General features: G+C 43.5%; 1 protein-coding gene across 1 annotated transcript in view; it reads left to right on the top strand.

The window, feature by feature from the left end:
- The first annotated feature begins 201 nt into the window (after nt 1–201).
- GPT2 (glutamic--pyruvic transaminase 2) overlaps nt 202–19,487 on the top strand; it is a 235,962-nt gene continuing 216,676 nt past the window's right edge. Inside the window, exon 1 of the mRNA XM_069216618.1 lies at nt 202–516. Within this exon, the coding sequence (XP_069072719.1) occupies nt 217–516 (300 nt within the window). The 5' untranslated portion in view covers nt 202–216. The remainder of the gene's footprint in view (nt 517–19,487) is intronic.

Genomic DNA, 19,487 nt, shown 5'->3' with positions numbered 1-19,487 from the left:
ACATATTCGACAATAACACGCAGGGGCATAGATTAGAAGGAAAAGTCTCTGCCTTCCTGGGCTGCAGGTTGGTGGGCATATACATAGCCCGAAGCCTCATAGCATTAGCTACTCATCCGTCTGTAAACATTGAGCATTGTGCTAGGATGTACAAACCCACCTCATCTCTCCTCCTACCACTGAAGACTGAGCAGTGACGTTCTGCCTGACTTAAACATGGACGCCTCCCAAGACTTATCAAGCTCTGGCGTTTGCGCAGTCTCAGTGTGGCTGGCGGTTCCTACTGTAGTGGAGGGAATGAAGAGGCTACGGTTCTCCGTGATCGGGGCTATCTCCGCCTCAGGGCCATGTCGTGCTGCGAGCACCACGGTCCCTGCCCCGCATGCCCCGGGGGGTCCTCCCCGGCCGCGCACTTTGACCTTGCAAAGCATGAACCCCTGCGTGCGCGCTGTTGAGTACGCGGTTCGTGGTCCCATCGTCTGCCGAGCCGGGGAGCTGGAACGGGAGCTGCTTGGGGTGAGTGTGGGGTGCTTCCCTATCTAAACCAGCAATTTCGTGGCTGAACACGTTTCACTCGCCCCCGTTCCGTCGCCATCCAAGCTAACGCGGGGCCAAGTAGCTGGCCGTTTGTGGGGTGCGCGTGGCTTCATTCATTCCATGCCAGTTCCTTATCGCTCCCATGTACGACCCCCCCTCCCCAACATGGATAAAGCAGTGTAAATACAATTTGAAGGGCGAATGCCAAATAATATGCGATGTCCATTTTGCCTTTCAGCTTTTACTTATCGCACCAGCGCTATTTCACACACACAGTTATTTGTGGCACGAGGGGCGTTCCTGCATGGGGAGGGTCTTAAAAGTTGTGCACTGTATGATTTCCCTGAGCACTGAAATGCAGTCATACGCTGTGGTGGTTTCATCATCCAGGCCTCAGGCTCTTGGGCATCCCTTGCCGCGTGTGGGTCCCTACTGGAATCCAGTCCCTGTAGCTTTATTTTATGCCACTTCACAAAGAAAGAAAGCCGCTGTTGAAACCATTTAATTGTCTGAAGTTAAACGCCGATCATTTCAATCCACATTTAGGAAAGTTAACAAGATTGTAAGCACGGTGTGTGTCCATAGATTGCGATCGTTAGCCGTGTTCATTATGCCAATTTTATGTAATGGGGAAACTGACTTTTCGAACTTTAGGAAACTGTCACACATTGTACTGGGTAAGCTTTTTTCTTGGAGATCTGCCCCTTTACCGAGAATTCCATGACGGGACAGACTAACCCCATCTCTAAAGCTATATTATTAAAGGTTATCAGTAATATGGCTTGTCTATCGCCCATGTCGTCATTCACAATATAACTACAACTGGCTCATAGTGATGGGTTGATATTATCCGTGAGGGTGTCCAAGCCGTACTCTTGGATGAAGTAGAAAGATCAGTAATCCGTTTTCAAGTATATCTGTCTGGGAGACAGATTTTGAAATTGTCTGTTTTTTTTCTCATGTTGCTGCATTCTCTGCTTCTTGTCGCCTTTTACACATTTTGTAGTTTTTATTAACAGTTCATTTGCTTACAGAATCGCTCAATTTAGCATACACATGTATTGCTTTTGTTGTAGAAATTGTAGCACTTAGTCAATGATTATTTGACTTGAGATGGCAGGAATTTTGGTTGCTGTGCTACTGGAATCCTGTGGCCTTGTTGAAGGATTTGAGATGCCCGCACAGAATAGCGTGCTCTTCCTACAGTTATTGCAGTAATTTTTGTAAAACTGATTTTCAGATCTCAATTTTGTTTTTTAGTGGTCCCCCTGAAATGTGTCTTTAAAATAAGCTCTGTCTTGGAATGCTGGAATCTTATCCAGTTTTTCACTTGACTATGCTGTTGGATCCTCAGAACTTTGTGTAGCGTCTTCCTAGCCGGGTTACCCGTCAATAACTATGTCACATATGTAGCTGTGTATTGCACATATTTATTTGCGTGTAAACGCAGACTCAACATTCTAAAGCTACATTCACTTCACCATGTTCTAACACTTGCATCACACTTCTTCAGATGCCAATAGAGTTCCGTAGTTCATAACTCACACAATCCCCTGATAAATACAAAATATATTTTTTTTTATACAAATTTATACGCAATCATAGCTCTTCGGTGAGCCTTTGTGGTGCTGTGATTACTTGACCCTTTCGTGTCTTCAGAAACTGGGAACCAGCAATACGAGTGTCCATGATCTGCTTTGGCGATGCAGGAGCAATAGTCTGGGGTTTTTCAGTTGTCCTTTCCTAACCAGTCTCTACGTTGACATCAGTATCTGACTAGTGGTGAGCCACATGTTTGAAATGCAAGGAATCTTGCTTAATGGTTTTCCCAGGATGTTGGGCAGTCACCATGTATTGTTTTCTGGTTGCGAAATGGAATGGCTCTGCATCAAACAGATTATCAGCCTTAGGTTTTCTCGGTTGATGGAAAGCACTCAATCTCCTCTCATAAAAAGTCTTTTGCATGTGGTCGCTTGTCTGCATAGGCCTTTATTTTCTTTTTTCAATCCGTCTTTGGTACAGGTTTCTTCTTGAGTACTTTGCCTTTGTTGGTCCATTGAGATAATGTGGTCGTCATTGCTCTCCAGAACATCAAAGTTGCAGGACTTTCACCTGTGGTTGAGTGAGGAGTTGAACAGTAACCTCTTAGGGTAAAATACAAGACAGTTTTGAGGTTGAGCTTTTCCAGTACGACACACTGAACAGCTTTCTTTAATGTACTCATGAAACGTTTGACAAGGCCATTTAGCCTGTGGCCAACGAGGTGTAATCTTCTGATGCTTCACATTAAGATGACTGGGAAAGTCTCTGAATTCTCGACTGTTGAAAGGTGGACCATTGTCCGATTTTAAGATCGCAGGAATATCCCATGTCGCAAAGATGCAGTTTAATCTCTCAATGACTCTCTCTTGAGTGATAGATGAGATATCTACCAATGAAAAACTGGAGTATTTATCAACAATCACTATCAGGTGATGTCTATTGTCAAGAGGGCGGAAAAAGCAAACAACAATTCTTTCCCATGCATGCTTGGCAACTTGACATGCTTAAGGGGCGTTGAGTGACTTTTGAAGGCAGGCAGTTGCATAGATGACAAGCCTTCAACTCTCTCATTAAGATGAGGAAACCAAACTCTGTCTCGGAGAGCTAGCTTTGTAGCAATTATTCTACAACGTCCTTCATGTGCCACCTCAATTATCTGTTGTTTCAGACTCGTCGGAATAACTATTCTCAAACCTCTCAGGGTAATGCCTTTTGATTCACTGACAGTTCATCTTTGACATTCTTGAACCTCTAGTATTTGTCGTCACTGTCAAGAGGGCGAGTGTCCTGGTTCCAGGACTGATGTGTAATAATGTCTTTCAGTTTTAACATGTCACTAACTTGACTCATGGCAGTGATATTTTGCTCCCACGATATGGCAGCTGGTGTGTTTGGTTTCCCAATGAAGTTTTTGTAAGCTTCAGGGATCTTGGAAGGGGTACCCTGACACTGTATGGGCACTCTGGAGAAGTAGTTGGCAGGGTTTTGATCTTTTCCTGGAAGATGCATAATGGTGAAGTTGTACTCTTGTAATCATAGACCCCAACGTTTAATGCGAAGAGGTATCTTGGCTTTTGGATTGCGAAAGCCAAAACAACTTCTGTATAAAGCTTTGGATCAAAACATGCTATTTCAGTAGCATTCTCGATTAGCTTGTTTGATTCTCCTCAAGCAGTGCTCGCATTCACGTGCCCAATGAAATAAAACATTCTTTTTCGTCAAGTCCCTTAATGGAGCACTGAGTGGTAAAGTCTCGTATGTATCTGAAATGGTAACTGGCCATGCCAAGGAATGAACAAAATATAGAAACATCTTGTGGGGGACTTGCAATTGAAAAAGCTTGCACTTTAGCGGGATCAGGTGTCATACCACAATGAGAAAGGATGAATTCACATTTTTCAGCATTCAAACCTGCATCAATCAGTAAATGACGCACTTGCTTGAGAACTTTATCGTGCCCATTCTGCGTAAACAAATGTCATCACTATAGTTAAAAACATTCATGACAGGCTATATGATACATCAGTTGACATCTTTAAAAAATCTCTGCAGCTTATGACACAGCAAAACTTAGGGCCTGATTTAGATATTGGCGGACGAGTTACCCTCTCACAACAGTGATGGATATCACGTCCGCCAAAATCCAAATCCCATTTTTTCCTATGGGATTTAGATTTTGACAGATGGGATATGTCACTGTTGTGACAGAGTAACCCGTCTGCTTATATCTAAATCAGACCCTTAGTCCTTTATATCGAAATAGACAAATATATGTAGAAAAGGTTGTAATGTAACTGCAATTCTCTTTGAGTTCCAACTGATGATATCCTTTATTTAAATCAAGGCGAGAGAAGACTTTTGCATCATTCAGTTGTGTTATCATGTCAGCAATGTGCGGACCTGGATCTCGTTGTCTTGCAGTTGCTTTGTTCGCTTTACGCATATCCACACAGATGCTTACAGCTCCCTCACTGTTCTTTTTGGGTACTACCACTGTGGGAGAAACCTACTGTGTTGGACCCGCAGAACGCTTAATGATATCATGTTTAAGTAATGATTCAAGTTCCTTTTCAACAGTTTCTTGTAAATTAAATGCAAATCTTCTGTGTCTTTGTGCAACAGGAAGGACATCCTCATTAATATGCTATTGTACTTTCATAGTCTTAAGTTTTTCTAACCCATGAAACAAAGAAGGGAACTGACTTACGAATTAGTGAGGAGCATTCATGTTGTAGTTTACTGAGCACAATCCCATATCAGCAGCAGTGCTGAAAGTGAGTAAACATGCACTTAACACCGTACCTTGAAGCGCATGAATGGGCACTTGCACTTTTGTCTTCTTGTGTGTCATCATCACAGTGTGATACCGAGGCTAAACAGTGCTTTTAGTTTTTTTAACTTGACATGCTACTAGAATACATGTAATTTTGTTGCTAAATTGCTGAATCAGATTTGGAGCTTTATTTGAAAAATAAACTGGATAAAACACCAATTTTTAAAAATAAGATTGTAACATTTGGGGGGCATAATGAGTTTGACTTTTAACAATTTGGCTGTGTGGCTACGCTTTTAAGTTATCAGTTGAAACACTACCTGTGAGGGAAACTTGTGTTCTTTGTGGTGTACTTCTGCTTGTTAGAGCGTCTCACCACCGTCTGCCATCTTTTTTGTCAGTCTTTTCTTCTTCAGTAGGAGGAGACTACTTAAGACCAGTGTCGGCACGACTGCGCAGCGTGTGTGTGCCAAAGGCAAGCATCTTTGCACTGGTCTGTGCACCGACCGCGCACAGCACCTGCCATGCTGCCGGTTACAATGCAGACTCCCAACCAACAGGCATATTATACTACACTAGAGAGCAGTCGCTTGAGTTACCTAAGATGTTGCCTTGTGTGTCTGCAACAGCCCTTTCCGCTGTGGCTGCCAAACAAAGGACGCTATTGCCAAATCCAGTACTGTAAAGTATGGACTCCTTAATGGTAGATTATTAGTGATGGAAACTTGGACCTCAGACGGTTCTGATGTATATCTGGGGTTGACCTGCCCGTCAGGCCACAAGATCTTTCACAAACCCTGTGTTCAGAGGAAGGGGGCGGAGTTGGTTTAGTCTATAAGGATAAGTGGGATTTTGTTCCTCTAAACCTGGATGAGATTATGGGCTTGAGCTTCTGGGCTTTTTCCTTAATGATAGCAAGGGTCACTCTTCCTCTGGGATTTTGTGCCACCGCCCACCAGGCTCCTCTAGCTCTTACTTACAACCCTTTATTGATATTTTTGGCAACATGGTGCTGGCCCACTCAAGATTTCTCATTCTAGGAGATTTTAACCAGTGGACTGTTGAAGCCCCTGGCCCTGCACTGCAAGATCTTCTAAGGTCCTATGATAATCTTGCACTGCAGCAATTAGTCCTGGGTCAAACACACCATGATGGGCATATGTTGGACCTGATTTTATCCACTCAAAATCTTGCTACTATTCGGGAAATGATTCCTCTTTGCTTTACTTCCTTGTGTCCTTCTCCTTACAAGACCGGAGCCAGTCTCACAGCAATCTAAACCTCCTCTAAAACACCTTGGTAGGGCCTGGAACAAACTTCTCAAACAGCCTAGAGATAGGCCCTGTTTTACTGTGGGCCCCTCTATTGATTGGGGCAAATCGGTGGAAGAAAATTATGCAGAACAGGATAATAGCATCAGAGACACTCTATACCAGATTATTCCCATTAAAGAATTAAAAACCATACGTAGGCCTTTAGCTCTGTGGTACAGCGATTTGATAAAGCCTTAAAACTAACTTGCAAACAGGCTGAGAGAAAATGGTGGAAGTCCTATAGAGATGAGGGCAGAAAAGATTTAATAACTGCTCTTTGGCAGGCCATTATAAGAAGGAAATTGCGAAAGCAAAGGCGGAATACTACTCAAGCGCAATCTTGGCTGCACCCAAAAGTGCGAAGAAAGTATTCAATATAATGCGTGAACTATCCAACCCAGACTGTTTCAATCTTTCTGTCCCCGCTTCACAGGCATTATGTGATAACCTTGCCGGTTTCTTTGAGAGAAAAAAACAGTAAAGTAATCAAAGGCATTGACACGTAAACTTAGGTTTATTCAGGAGTCAGTGGCCCTCTGGTGGATAGCACGGGAGAGCGGACTACCTACATTACTGTGTATAAGAACCTCCATATACAACTTAAAACAGTTTGATGGTCTAACGGAGAATTACTTTTTCTCACTCTGGCATGAACCATATCCTCCGTATCCCCTCTGGATCCCTTAGCGCCGCATAGGATATGGAAGCATCTGTCAAAATAACTTTTCCCAGTGCATTGACAAATTTGCTGCCGATCTCTGCAGGTGGGCTCAGTACCAGTAGCTTGGTAGCTTGGAAAAAGTCAATTATTACATCCCGACTCTAAGCAATTACCTTATCCTGTTAAGATCCTGGTATGTTTTGTTAGGAAGATACTATCTGGCTGCCTGGAGGTTAACCAAATCCTGGAAGAAGAGCAATTTGGATTGGATCGGAATCAAGTACGGTTGCAAGATGGTTTCAGTCCTATGTGTCAGATAGACAGCAGGCAGTGTCCCTTCCACCTTTTCACTCTGTGTTCAGGACTGTAAAACTTTATGTTCCGCAGGGCTTATCAATTAATAAAATTAAAAAAATACATATTTGAGCCCTCAGATCTCACTTATCAAATTACACAATGTCAGTTTGATTAACTATGAAGTTGACACCCAATTAATCCTGTCGCTGGAAGGAACTCAAAAGATGTCAGTGGATGCCTTCCACAATTGCATGAATAACATCATTGGTTGGCGTAAATCCAACTCTGAAATTCAATGGAGACAAGACAGAGTTTCTCTGCTGCTTGGCGACTAAATTTCCGGCTCTAATCCCACCTAATTTCTGTCCAGTGCCCCCCGCCTCCCCCTATCAGAGGCTGTTAGAAATCTAGGGGTATTGTTTGATAACAAACTGAGCCTGGAATCTCACTTAAATAAGAGTGCAAGATCATGGATTTCTTTAATTAGAGCACAACATAAGATTCTCCCTCTACTTCCCTCCTCTTTTAGAGCTTTGGTAGTTCACAGCATGATTTTATGCAGGCTTGATTATTGTAATGTCTTACTTTTAGGAGCCCCGGACTACCTGCTCAACCGGCTTTACAGAGTTCAAGCAGTGGCGGATAAATTGGCCTTGAATAGACCCAGAAGGTCTTCTGTATCCCTGGCACTGAAAGATGTGCTCTGGTTGCCATTAAGACAAAGAGTTGTGTTTAAATCTAAATGCATTGTTTATAAATCTCTTCATGAACTTGGCCCAATCCCCTTGCAAAATAAAATGGCATGGCCTGGCTAGGACCCAGTGTTCTTCCACTGCAAATTTTGCCCACATGGCCAAATTTAGAAAATCCAGACAAGGGGGACATGCTTTCATGATTGAAGCAGCTTGACTGTGGAAACTTCTTTCAGATACCTTGAGATGTTTTTCAGATCTGATGCATTTTAGAAAGGCACAAAAAACCTGGCTATTCCCTAACAACTTCTGTGGCACTTGGCAGAAAACTGTTTAGCTTCTCCTTTCTCATTTGTAAGGAAGCTATTATCTCCTCCCCAAGTAATTTCTTCAGCGCCAGGATACCTGAAAGATCTCAGTCTCGCTTTTATTAGTAATATAAATAAATAATTGCTATGAATGAACCTTGACTTTTCAATGGTGTTGCTGCAACCCAGGTGTATACTTTAGTTTTAGATGGTGTCAGTTGCGTTAATGGAGCTAGTTCACTGTATTTTTCTTAATCCATAATGTTTATAGATGCACCACTGTTGATAATGAAAGGTATTGAAGAGCCATTTACTCTCGGTGTAGTTTTCAGGCAATGTTTGAATGACTTTGGTGCTTTTTCATGTCGACTTTTCTTTGACTGTTATTTCTCTTCACATGCAGTCAGTCCCACATGAGCACATTTTTCTGAGGTAAACATCGAGAATGCACAATCGTCTTCACTTTCACTTTATATTGTTACTGAAGAACGTTTTGACAATGATGCAGATGACCGATTTCGTTTGGTGTCGATTTGTCTCAATTGGTGTCGCTTGGCCTTATGGGCATGCGTCGAACGTCGCTTCTGGAACGTTAAGCCGGCCATTTTGTCTTCTAGCCGTGACACATTTACTTTCTCCTTTGATTTGCAAACCATAAAAAAGGTTCTTTCTCACAGCCTTTGAAAATCTGTCCAATGGTGGGGCACTTATCTTCACGTGGGAACTACAATCCACACCGGAAACACAACTTATTTTTTGGTGGACACTATCACCTTGTGTCCTTCAGCTTTGTGTTTCTGCTTGCTTTTCATGTTCATAACTGACTCACTTTGGGCACTTCCGGCCACCATGTCAGCAGCTTGTCGATCGGCACGTTCTTCAGCTCCTATAGCCATGAGAACTAGCTCTAGACTCAGTTTCTGTCAGCATTCGTCGTCTGAATGAATCTGACAGGCATCAGTCAATAACTGCAACGTATTGCTTCCTCCTCATTAAATTAATTAAACTTAGTTTTTGAGCATATCCAGTCTCTCAACAAATATGTCTATGGTTTCACCAACTCAATCATTCCTGATTAAAAATGTACCTTTCGTAATCTACATTCGGTATTGGATTGAATTTTGATTCAAGACTTCTTTAATTTGACAGTATGTAACTTCTTCAGCTCGTGTCATTTTCTTTATGACTTCTTTAACACCTTCGCCAGCAAGATTCTTGAGGTAGGTGATAATCTTGTTATCGGTTTCTTCTAGCACATCAATGAAATCATCAGATGTCTCTATGAAAGCAGTCTGTGGAACCGTGGCCTCTTTCTTGGTCTCTATTGGAGTTCTTCACTTTACTGGAGACCTGTGAAGTTGTTTTGAGCCACCACCAGGCAGCTTTGACAGTGTGCCTCTTCATGTGTTGGACCGCTCAGTAATCTGAACCCCTGTGCTTATTCTTGAGTCTTCTCACCCACTGCTGAGGTCGCAGAGCTCTTCTTCTCGAGGCTCTGGTAACTGTAATGACAGTTTGCTTTATTATCTATTTTTCCTGTCAGTACTTTTAGGTATCTACTCACATTTGACTATGGTAGTTTCAGCGCTTCTTTTCTGTATCTGTTTGTGGCTGCCTTTAGCGTTATCACTTTGTACGCTGTATAGCTTTAAGTTGCGTCATAGCGCAGTACCTCTCTTTGCTGCCTTGCCGGCAGATTCTTGGCCACCGATATGTAGACTTCTCAGTGAAGCTTTCTTTATTTTCAAATGCTTCACACTGGCTGCAACTGTGCTTTGACTCCACATGCGCCAAATGTTGGCTCTGCACTTCGGAGTCACACGTGGCACACACAAGCAGTTGGCTAGGACCACAGCAAACTCGGAGAGCACTGTCAATTTTCAGGTTACTTACCCCTTCTCTTGTCGCCAGTTGTAGCGTCTTTTCCAGCTGGGGTATCTGCCAATAACTACGCTGTGCATAAGACATCTTTATTTGTTTGTGTGTAACCGCAATCTCAACATTCTAAACCTGCACTCACTTCACCATGTTCTAACACTTATGTCACAGTTCTGTGGAGTCCTTCAGGAGCCAGGAGAGTTGTCATTCATAACTGACAAAACACTACACTTTGTATTCAGCATCTCAGTCCCCCCTAAGAGCTAAAAATTGGGGCACTTAAATCCAGCTTAATAGTGCTCTGTACATCACAGGAAATTCACACTGTTTAGGTTGTTTCCTAAAAATAACAATGATGATCAGTAGCGTGGTTCTATTTGGTTTGTTGCTTTATAGTTGTTAGTAGGTGATCTTAATGACTAATGCTTTTTAGCATTCTTCAGAAAATCTGGAGTGTTCACAGTATCTGAAGGTCTTTGCCTCAAAATATGGCCTTGTTGGTTGGTCTTTTATTGAATGTTAACTTGTTCTATTGTTCTTAGTGTTGGTCACAATATATTTTATTGGTTGGTACATAGCTGCCTAGAACTCCTTTACGTAAAATAAGACTAGAAACCTTTCTGTTTTTTTTTTAAGGCTGTCTAGGCCGTTCCCGGATGTATCAGTATTCCAAGTTCATGTGTTAGTGCAGTACCTCAGAATGTAAGGTCTTGCTAACGCGTCCCTTTCTAGATATTTTATTCACTCTGGGACTCGTTTTAGGCCAATGAATCTTTTGACCCTGATTGAAGACACCTTAGGACAAGATAACTGATCAACATGTCAATCAATATGTCAGTAACGTCATCAATAAGACTCAGAAACCACCATGACCTTTCAGTCATGAATAACCACACCAGTTTAGTATGAATTTGTGATATTTATTCCCTATTGATTACAATTCTTCTAGCAAGTTTATTAGTCTCAAAACCATGAAACACATCAGCATTGTCATAATATGGCAACTCGAATAAGATTTCAATAAGGCAAAGATCATGAATATTAGAACATAGCAGGACGTCAACATGAATTAACCTTAGCAGAGTATCATTAGCGCATCATTCAACAAAGCATTGGATCAGTCATTTGTCTATTTCTGTCCGTTTTAGTGAACCCCTTAACTAACCTCGAAATAGCATTAGCATGTTGGGCTTCATGCAAAACAATTTGGTAACACCAATTTAGAAAACATCTAGCTATGGTGTCTGTCAAAAGAAGCAGTTGGTACCTAGAAAGGAAAGGCAAACAGACAATTACAATTTCATCATCATATAGTTACCCTCCGTATTGGGGCAGCATACAGATTCAGTCTTCGTCCTCAGGACATCAGATGATTCGCCATCAGACAGGGAATTCAGCAAGACGGGTAAGAAGGGACACTTCCCTCATAAGGAGGAAAAGTATATAATGGGCAAGGTAAGACAAAGATGGTTTGAAGAACCAAACAGCAAAGTCTCTATGCAGAGTGACATAGTGCCTGGGTCCTAGCAAAAGTTCGCAACGGCATCTCCTAATGGCTCCTGTGTCATAGGTTTTTATCCCTTTTCTGTTGTACAGTCCCCTAATTTCCGATTGGATGGGGTCGGTACCCCACTATCTCCATCCAATGGGTTTGCGATGACTTCATCAAAATTGTCACCCCATAACAGTTCTCACGTAGTTTATTGGCTCTTATGATTGACGTCTCCAGTGGGCAGAATGTCAGGTATGATTTCATACTCTCGTGGTCCTCTCGCATCTTCAGTCAGTAGGTCCATTGTTTGTACCGGTTTAGGCGACCTTGTACCTGTTCTAGTCTACACTGTTGCATTCGGCAAAAATGTTTCACTGAGCAAGTCGAATTTCATGGGAACGGATCTACTACGGTTACATTCATCCTTTAGTTTTGGAAAAATACGAGTAAATGTCCTTCAGCAAGTCAGCACACTGCACGTTAGAAAAACACATTTAATATGAAACCGGGCAGCTAGGCCTCGACTCATGCTAACTAAAGCCTAATGATTTATTAGCAAAACCTTAACATATAACTTTTAATATTGGTGTAAAACCATACATTATCATATAATCTTTTCATTATTAGTCCGTTTCATTAGTCATAGTATATATTGGCGGCCACTCCCCATGGGCACATTTCAAGGGCACGTTTAGCAAAAACACATTAATACATTTTCTATGCAGCATTATTATGCATTAGTTCATAAACATTTCATGTTAATTTTGAGTATAAGTGCTACGCTCTCTCAGTCCCTCCTCTGATGACACTTGTCATCACACAAAACACATCTTCACAACTTTCAATTTCTCAGGCCATGCATTTCAATTTCCTCCCCCCTGTGTGATTTTTCCCAAATTTCTTTGAACATTTTTTCCTTTTTCTTTTCCTCTTTTCTTTTATTGCGTTTTGCCAAATTTCTTTTAAACCTTTTACTAATTTTGCATGATAACCATAGTCCGAATAAACAAGTTAGAACAATCAATATTCCCCCTATTATTTTTGCAAGTACCCCATTCCAAATACTACTAAACCAATTCCCTGCTTTAGTAATTCCTTTTCCAACCCTTTCCCAAACTCCAGGTTCCTTCAGCTCCTTCAAATCTGCACTATCTCTTGTTAGGTTAGTAAGCATATCTGCTAATCTTTTTACTATTATCTGGAATGAATGCACAACAATGGCGCTCATTAAGCGTCTTACAGACTCCGCCACTCTTTGCTAAAAGAATGTCTAAAGCAAGCCGGTTTTGAAGAGTCATAGCCCTCTCCACAGCAAGTTCAGTATCAATCAGGAGTATAGCCCCTCTGAAGTTTGTCAGCATGTTATCCACAATAGTAGACAACTTTCGAATCTTTATGGAGTTTAAGATAACCCCTACTGAAGGAATTATGGCTCCAAATATGTCACCTACGACAGCAGCCACTGTGTCTCTTTTGTCTAGTATGATGTAATTCAGACATTTTAGGAAGTTGCTTTAAGTCATAAATTTGGTAGATCTTTGGGAAAACGATTCCCAAATAACATGTCCCATACCATCCCTTTGGAAGACAGTAATAAGCATTAAGTCCACATATATAATAGATCCCAGGGATCGCTGGATCCTGTCAATTTAACATGAATGTCCATTTACTCTGAAACAAAAACACATGCCTGCACTCACTCGTTCCCACAAATAAAGTGTCATGATCAGATTTTGGCCTATATACACAAAGCCTTCCTACGTGTAATGCATCTATAGCTAATTTGCCCTGTGTCGTTATTGCACTATAAGCATAATCATTTGCAAACGTTCGTTTTTCTAATCCCGTTTCAAGCCTTTCCTTTAATGCATTTCTTCTATCATCAGTCTGATCTAAGAAGCTCTTTTCTACAGGCGTTAGTAAGCAGGTTAGATTATTGCGGTGCGCATAAGCTGTTCCAAATGTCAGTGTCGGCTCAAAGAAACCCCTAACTATTTTTATGTTATGTTCTTTAGCTAATTTATTTAGAAACTCGATCACAGGCACAAAAAAAAACACTACATCTAGATTAGAGTAGAAGTATTGAACATGTTCTTGATCATAGAATCTCGTTAATAGCAAACTACAGCTTATTCCATACATGAGTGGCAGACTATGGTAAGTAACCCCTTCTTGTACTGACGAAGAAATCTTTGTGCACCCATAGCAATTCTTCGCATCCATTGTGTCAACACACTCATTCAGCAAGCGATAGAAGACATTAGTAGATAGTTCCCTTTTTGAATTAGTTCCCTCATGCAAGTACTTTGTATCCTGATCAAACTTCTCCCATGGTGTTAGTGTAGCAGTCTCAAGAGTTGAAGCATTGTTAGTCGCACTCTTATCCACCAATGGCATTCCCACAATCACACTGTAGGCGGGTGTCCTCCACCGCGCCTACGGACTCCTCCGACTGGCGCTGTTCGCGCGCTTCGGAGGTGGGTGTTTACAATCCCCATGGTAACGTGGGGGCGGCTCCAGACGCCTGGGACACGGACTTCCGGGTGTTGAAAAGAGCGACGACGGACTCAGGAAGACGACGGAGGAGCCTTCGGAGCCAACGGCCTCAAAGGACGGATCCGAGCATCGGAAGGAGGCGGCCGTAGCGGAAGGAGCCAGGACTGAGAAGCAGGAGCTTCTCGACGAGAAAAGAAGACGCAAGGAGGGAACCGGCCCAGGAGAGACGAGCGATTTCCGCCACGTCCCAGGAGGGACGTGGCTAAACAAGGTACGGTCCTTGTTCAAAGGGCAAGCCTAACCTCACTAACAGGGAGCAGGGGAGGAGAGAGTGGGAAGGGAGGAGGAGGTGGGGGAAAAGAGGGTACTACACGGAGGAAACCTCTACTGCTACGTAGAGCAGTAGGCAGAGATATCTCTTACACCCGATTTATAGGAAGAACTTCCGGGTAGCACTAAGGGTGTTTTAAATACTGCACCTGTGTTTCTTTTACACACGACCGGGTCTCTCTGTCTCTCTCTCTCTCTCTGTCTCTCTCTCTCTCTCTCTCTCTCTCTGTCTCTCTCTCTCTCTCTGTCTCTCTCTCTCTCTCTCTGTCTCTCTCTCTCTGTCTCTCTCTCTCTCTGTCTCTCTCTCTCTCTGTCTCTCTCTCTCTCTGTCTCTCTCTCTGTCTCTCTCTCTGTCTCTCACAATCCTATTTTTGTGTTATAATTATATACATATATATCCGACTTACCTTCCGTTCCGCTCCTTTGTTTTCGGTTCACCGGGAGTCCAAGACAGGCGGCGCCAGTCAAGAAGGGACCTATAAAGAACCCCAAAAGAAGGAAACATTAAAGAAGACATCGCCCGAACAATCTAAAGTCACCCGTTTGCACACAATTCTTAAATAAATATCACCTTCATTGGCAATACGTCTTGCGTTCTTCATATCACCCTCACGCCCTGTAACAGTGGTGTCAGAAGTGGCATGAGATAGGTGGTACGAAGACTCTGACAAAAATGGGAGACAAGCTAACACTGGAGGACATGATTCAGCAACTAGCTGAAGGTCAAAGACACCTGCAGCTCGTGCGGGAGGCAAAAGAAGCCCGGGAAGCCCTGCAAACCGCATTAAAAAGCCAAGCTACCATCATGGCTAATAATCAATTGGTACACGAAACTGCTTTACAGAAATGAACTGATACCATCGCAGCTAGTAAAGTACATCCAAACGTCCCGAGTTCCGTCCTACAAAAATTTCAAGAGGGAGAGGACCCCGACGAGTTCTTCACGAACTTCGAACGCGTGGCCTCCTCGGCCCAATGGCCGGAATAGCATTGGGGTCAATACATTGCCCCTCTCTTAACAGGGACATTACAGATGGCGTACCAAGCAGCCAATCCCGGAGTTACTAGACCCTATAAAGATATCAAGAGCAGTATATTAGAAAGGGTGGGCCATGACTCAGAGTATTACAGGATGAGGTTCCGGAAAATCAGGTGGGGCCAGAGTGAGGATCCCAGAACCTTCTATTTCCGAGTTAAAGACCTAGGGTTAAAATGTTTGGGACCTCTGGGAACTGAAAGAGAGGACATTATCAAGACGGTTATACTGGAGCAATATTTGGACTCACTTCCCGGTTCTACTAGGAATTGGATAAGACAATATCCAAAAGTTGACACCGAAATGGCCATAGATCTGGCCTGTGCCTACCACCGATCTGTTGATTTTAAGAACCCAGGTATCCGAGTCAATACCAAACCTCCCGTAGTGCCCCTTGAATATCCCCCACGACGGTTAGTAGAAGAACCGGGCCGAGTAGGAGTGGAGAGGCGGCCCCCATGCAACAGCCCCAGTGTTACAGCTGTGGGGAATGGGGCCACATTGCTAGAATGTGCCCATGAAAAGGCGACAGGGTAGAACCCATGGAAATAGGGGTTACTAGGGGTAGAGTTCTGTGTACCGGTAAGGGAAACCTTAGGTTCAAACAAACCGTTAGGATAAACGGGAACCCCATACAGGCTCTTATAGACTCGGGGTGCAGTCAGTCGGTGATACGAGGCAACCTGTTAAACCATATGGACCAAACTTCCCCACAGTGGGTTTCCATCTGCTGCATCCACGGGGATAAAACCAACTACCCTTTGGCTCTGGTAGAAATAGAGTGGGAAGCGTATCAGGATTTTCTACCGGTAGGAGTCATGGATCGGTTAGTAGAGGACTGTGTCATAGGAACCAACTATTTAAGATTCTCCGAACTTTTAGACAAAGTGAGGTCACCCGTAATGTCTCCAGACTGGTGGACTGAAGCACCCTTCCATAACATTCCAATTGAGAAACCACCATCCCGCTTAAAAATGACTAGAAGGGAGAAAAGACAAGGGAAACAGAACTACCAACTCTCAAGATCCGGACATACCTCTACAAAGATGGTAGCCAGTATATCCATACCCTCTATCTCTTTCCGGGCTAGTCAGAGAGAGGATCCCACAATAAGTCACGCCTGGAAAAGTGCATAATCCGAATCCACAAACGAGGTGGGTCCCTATTTTTTAATCCAAAGGAACCTTTTATATAGGATCATCAACTCCAACCAGGGGGAAAAGAAACAGTTGGTAGTACCCGAGCCCTATCGTACCCAAGTCTTATTTTTAGCACACAACCAACCAGGGGGGGGGCATTACGGTAGGGAGAAAACAGAAGAATACTTACTAAGACGATTCTATTGGCCTGGGGTTTACGCACAAATTAGAAAGTATTGTGCCCAGTGCCCCTGCTGTCAAATGATAGACCCAGGTTCGCTTACGAAGGCCCCTCTACAACCACTCCCCATTATCGATATTCCATTTACTCGTATTGGTATGGATCTGATGGGACCCCTCTTACCCTCCACAAAAGGATATACCTATATATTAGTCTTAGTCGACTATGCTACTAGGTACCCAGAAGCGATTCCACTCTAGTATGACCACGAAGGCAGTAGCCCAAGCCATGATCACCTTCTTCTCCAGAGTAGGGTTTCGACAGGAAATACTAACGGATCAGGGAACGCCTTTTATGTCCGCCCTTATGAAACAGATCTGTAAAGTCCTGGGGATTAAGCAGTTAAAAACCTCAGTCTATCATCCCCAAACAGACGGTTTAGTAGAACGCTATAACCGTACTATTAAATTGTTACTAAGAAAAACGGTAGAAGATACATGAAGGGACTGGGACCAGAAATTACCTCTAGTCCTCTACGCCATCCGTACCCACGAGCAGACATCCACGGGACATAGCCCCTTTGAGCTAGTTTTTGGGAGACAACCACAGAATTTACTCGACATGGCAGCTGAGGGGTGGGAAGAAGAAGGAGAAGAAGAAAGGCCCCTGTTAGAATATGTTAACAAATTAAAAACCCAACTACAGGTTGTGTGGGACGATGTCCGGAAACATCTAGAAAAAGCACAGAGAAACCAAAAGACATATTATGATCAAGGGGCCAAAATGCGATCTTTCCAACAGAATGACCAAGTCTTAATATTACGACCCTCGTCCGAAAACAAACTCTTAGCCAAGTGGCAGGGGCCCTATAAGATCTTAAAGGCCGTTTCCCCGGTTACGTATCTGATAGAATTGTCCCAACACCCTAAAAAGACCCAAATATATCATGTCAATTTATTAAAGAAATGGGAAAACCCAGAAGATACAATAACATCCACAGCCACAGGATTTTTAGCAACCCCAACCACAGAATTAGGGATGGACCTCTTTCCCACCAACAGGGAAGAGGCATGGGAAGCCCCACAGGTAAATGGCTCTCTTACAGAAAATGAAAAAACCCAACTCCTAGCCCTTTTAAAAAGTCATTCACAGTTCTTTTCAGGAACACCACGAAGAACCAACTTAATTCAACACCACATTAGAACCCCTGAGGGGAAAACTGTTCGGTTACGACCCTACCGGATCCCAGAGGCACGTAAACATCTCATTGAAGAGGAAGTCCAAAAGATGATAACCCTCAAAGTTATTGAACCATCTACGAGTCTGTGGTGTTCTCCTGTAGTCATAGTGCCAAAACCGGACGATTCCGTCCGGTTTTGTATCGATTTCCGCAAACTAAACGAAATATCCCTCTTTGACACATACCCCATTCCACAGGTTGACGATTTACTTGAGAAATTAGGGAATGCCCAGTATATGTCAACCCTGGACCTGACGAAGGGTTACTGGCAAATTCCACTCGCTCCTACAGATAAAGAAAAAAACGCCTTTTCCACACAGTCAGGACTTACCCTTCGGTCTCCATGGGGCTCCAGCCATGTTCCAACGCTTAATGGATCGCCTCTTGAAACCGTTCCAAACGTTTGCCGCAGCATATTTAGATGATATCGTCATCTACAGTGATACCTGGGAGGAACATTTACAACATCTACACAAAATTTTCAGCACATTGTTTGGAGCAGGCCTCACGGCCAATCCAAAGAAGTGCAGTCTAGGAAATAACCACATCGCATATCTCGGATACTATATCGGAAATGGGTTTCTACAACTCCAAAAAAATAAAGTAGAAGCTATTTTACAAGTATCTGTACCCACGACCAAAAGAGAACTTTGTTCTTTTTTGGGTCTTGTGGGGTACTATCGTAGGTTCATTCCCCAATACTCTACACTAGCTGCTCCTCTCACGGATCTCCTTAAAAAGTGCTATCCTTCGAAATTGCCCATGTTCTCAGACTCTCAACTATCCAGCTTTCATCATCTGAAACAGTCCCTTACGACTGAACCCGTGCTCAGGTGTCCTGATTTCTCTAGGCCATTCCATTTGTATACCGATGCTTCCAATGTGGGCTTAGGGGCTGTCCTTACTCAACCTGACACTGAGGGCCAAGACCATCCAATTGTATATATTAGCAGGAAGTTACTTCCCCGGGAACGCAATTATCCAGTTATCGAAAGGGAATGCTTGGCTATAAAATGGGCTATTGAAAATCTGCAATATTACTTGTTAGGTAGACCTTTTGTCCTCTTCACCGATCATGCTCGTTTAACCTGGTTGGCTTCTCATAAAGTCTCCAAAACTCGGGTGCTCCGTTGGTTTCTGGAACTTCAACCCTTTACCTTTCATATACAGCATATTCCAGGAGCTCAGCAAGGTCCAGCCGACTTCCTGTCCCGGTTTCCTGATCCTACTGTACTCTATCAGTCCCGTTCATGGGATGGGGTGTGTAGGTGGGTGTCCTCCACCGCGCCTACGGACTCCTCCGACTGGCGCTGTTCGCGCGAGTCGGAGGTGGGTGTTTACCATCCCCATGGTAACGTGGGGGGCGGCTCCGGACGCCTGGGACACGGATTTCCGGGTCCCGGGTGTTAAAAAGAGCGACGACGGACTCAGGAAGACGATGGAGGAGCCTTCGGAGGCAACGGCCTCAAAGGACGGAGCTGAGTATCGGAAGGAGGCGGCCGTAGCGGAAAGAGCCAGGACTGAGAAGCAGGAGCTTCTCGACGAGAAAAGAAGACGCGAGGAGGGAACCGA

Source organism: Pleurodeles waltl, chromosome 12, assembly GCF_031143425.1.
Source record: "Pleurodeles waltl isolate 20211129_DDA chromosome 12, aPleWal1.hap1.20221129, whole genome shotgun sequence".
Taxonomy (NCBI): domain Eukaryota; kingdom Metazoa; phylum Chordata; class Amphibia; order Caudata; family Salamandridae; genus Pleurodeles; species Pleurodeles waltl.
The sequence above is the reverse complement of the archived record's forward strand: the minus strand, read 5'-3'. Positions and strand labels throughout refer to the sequence as shown.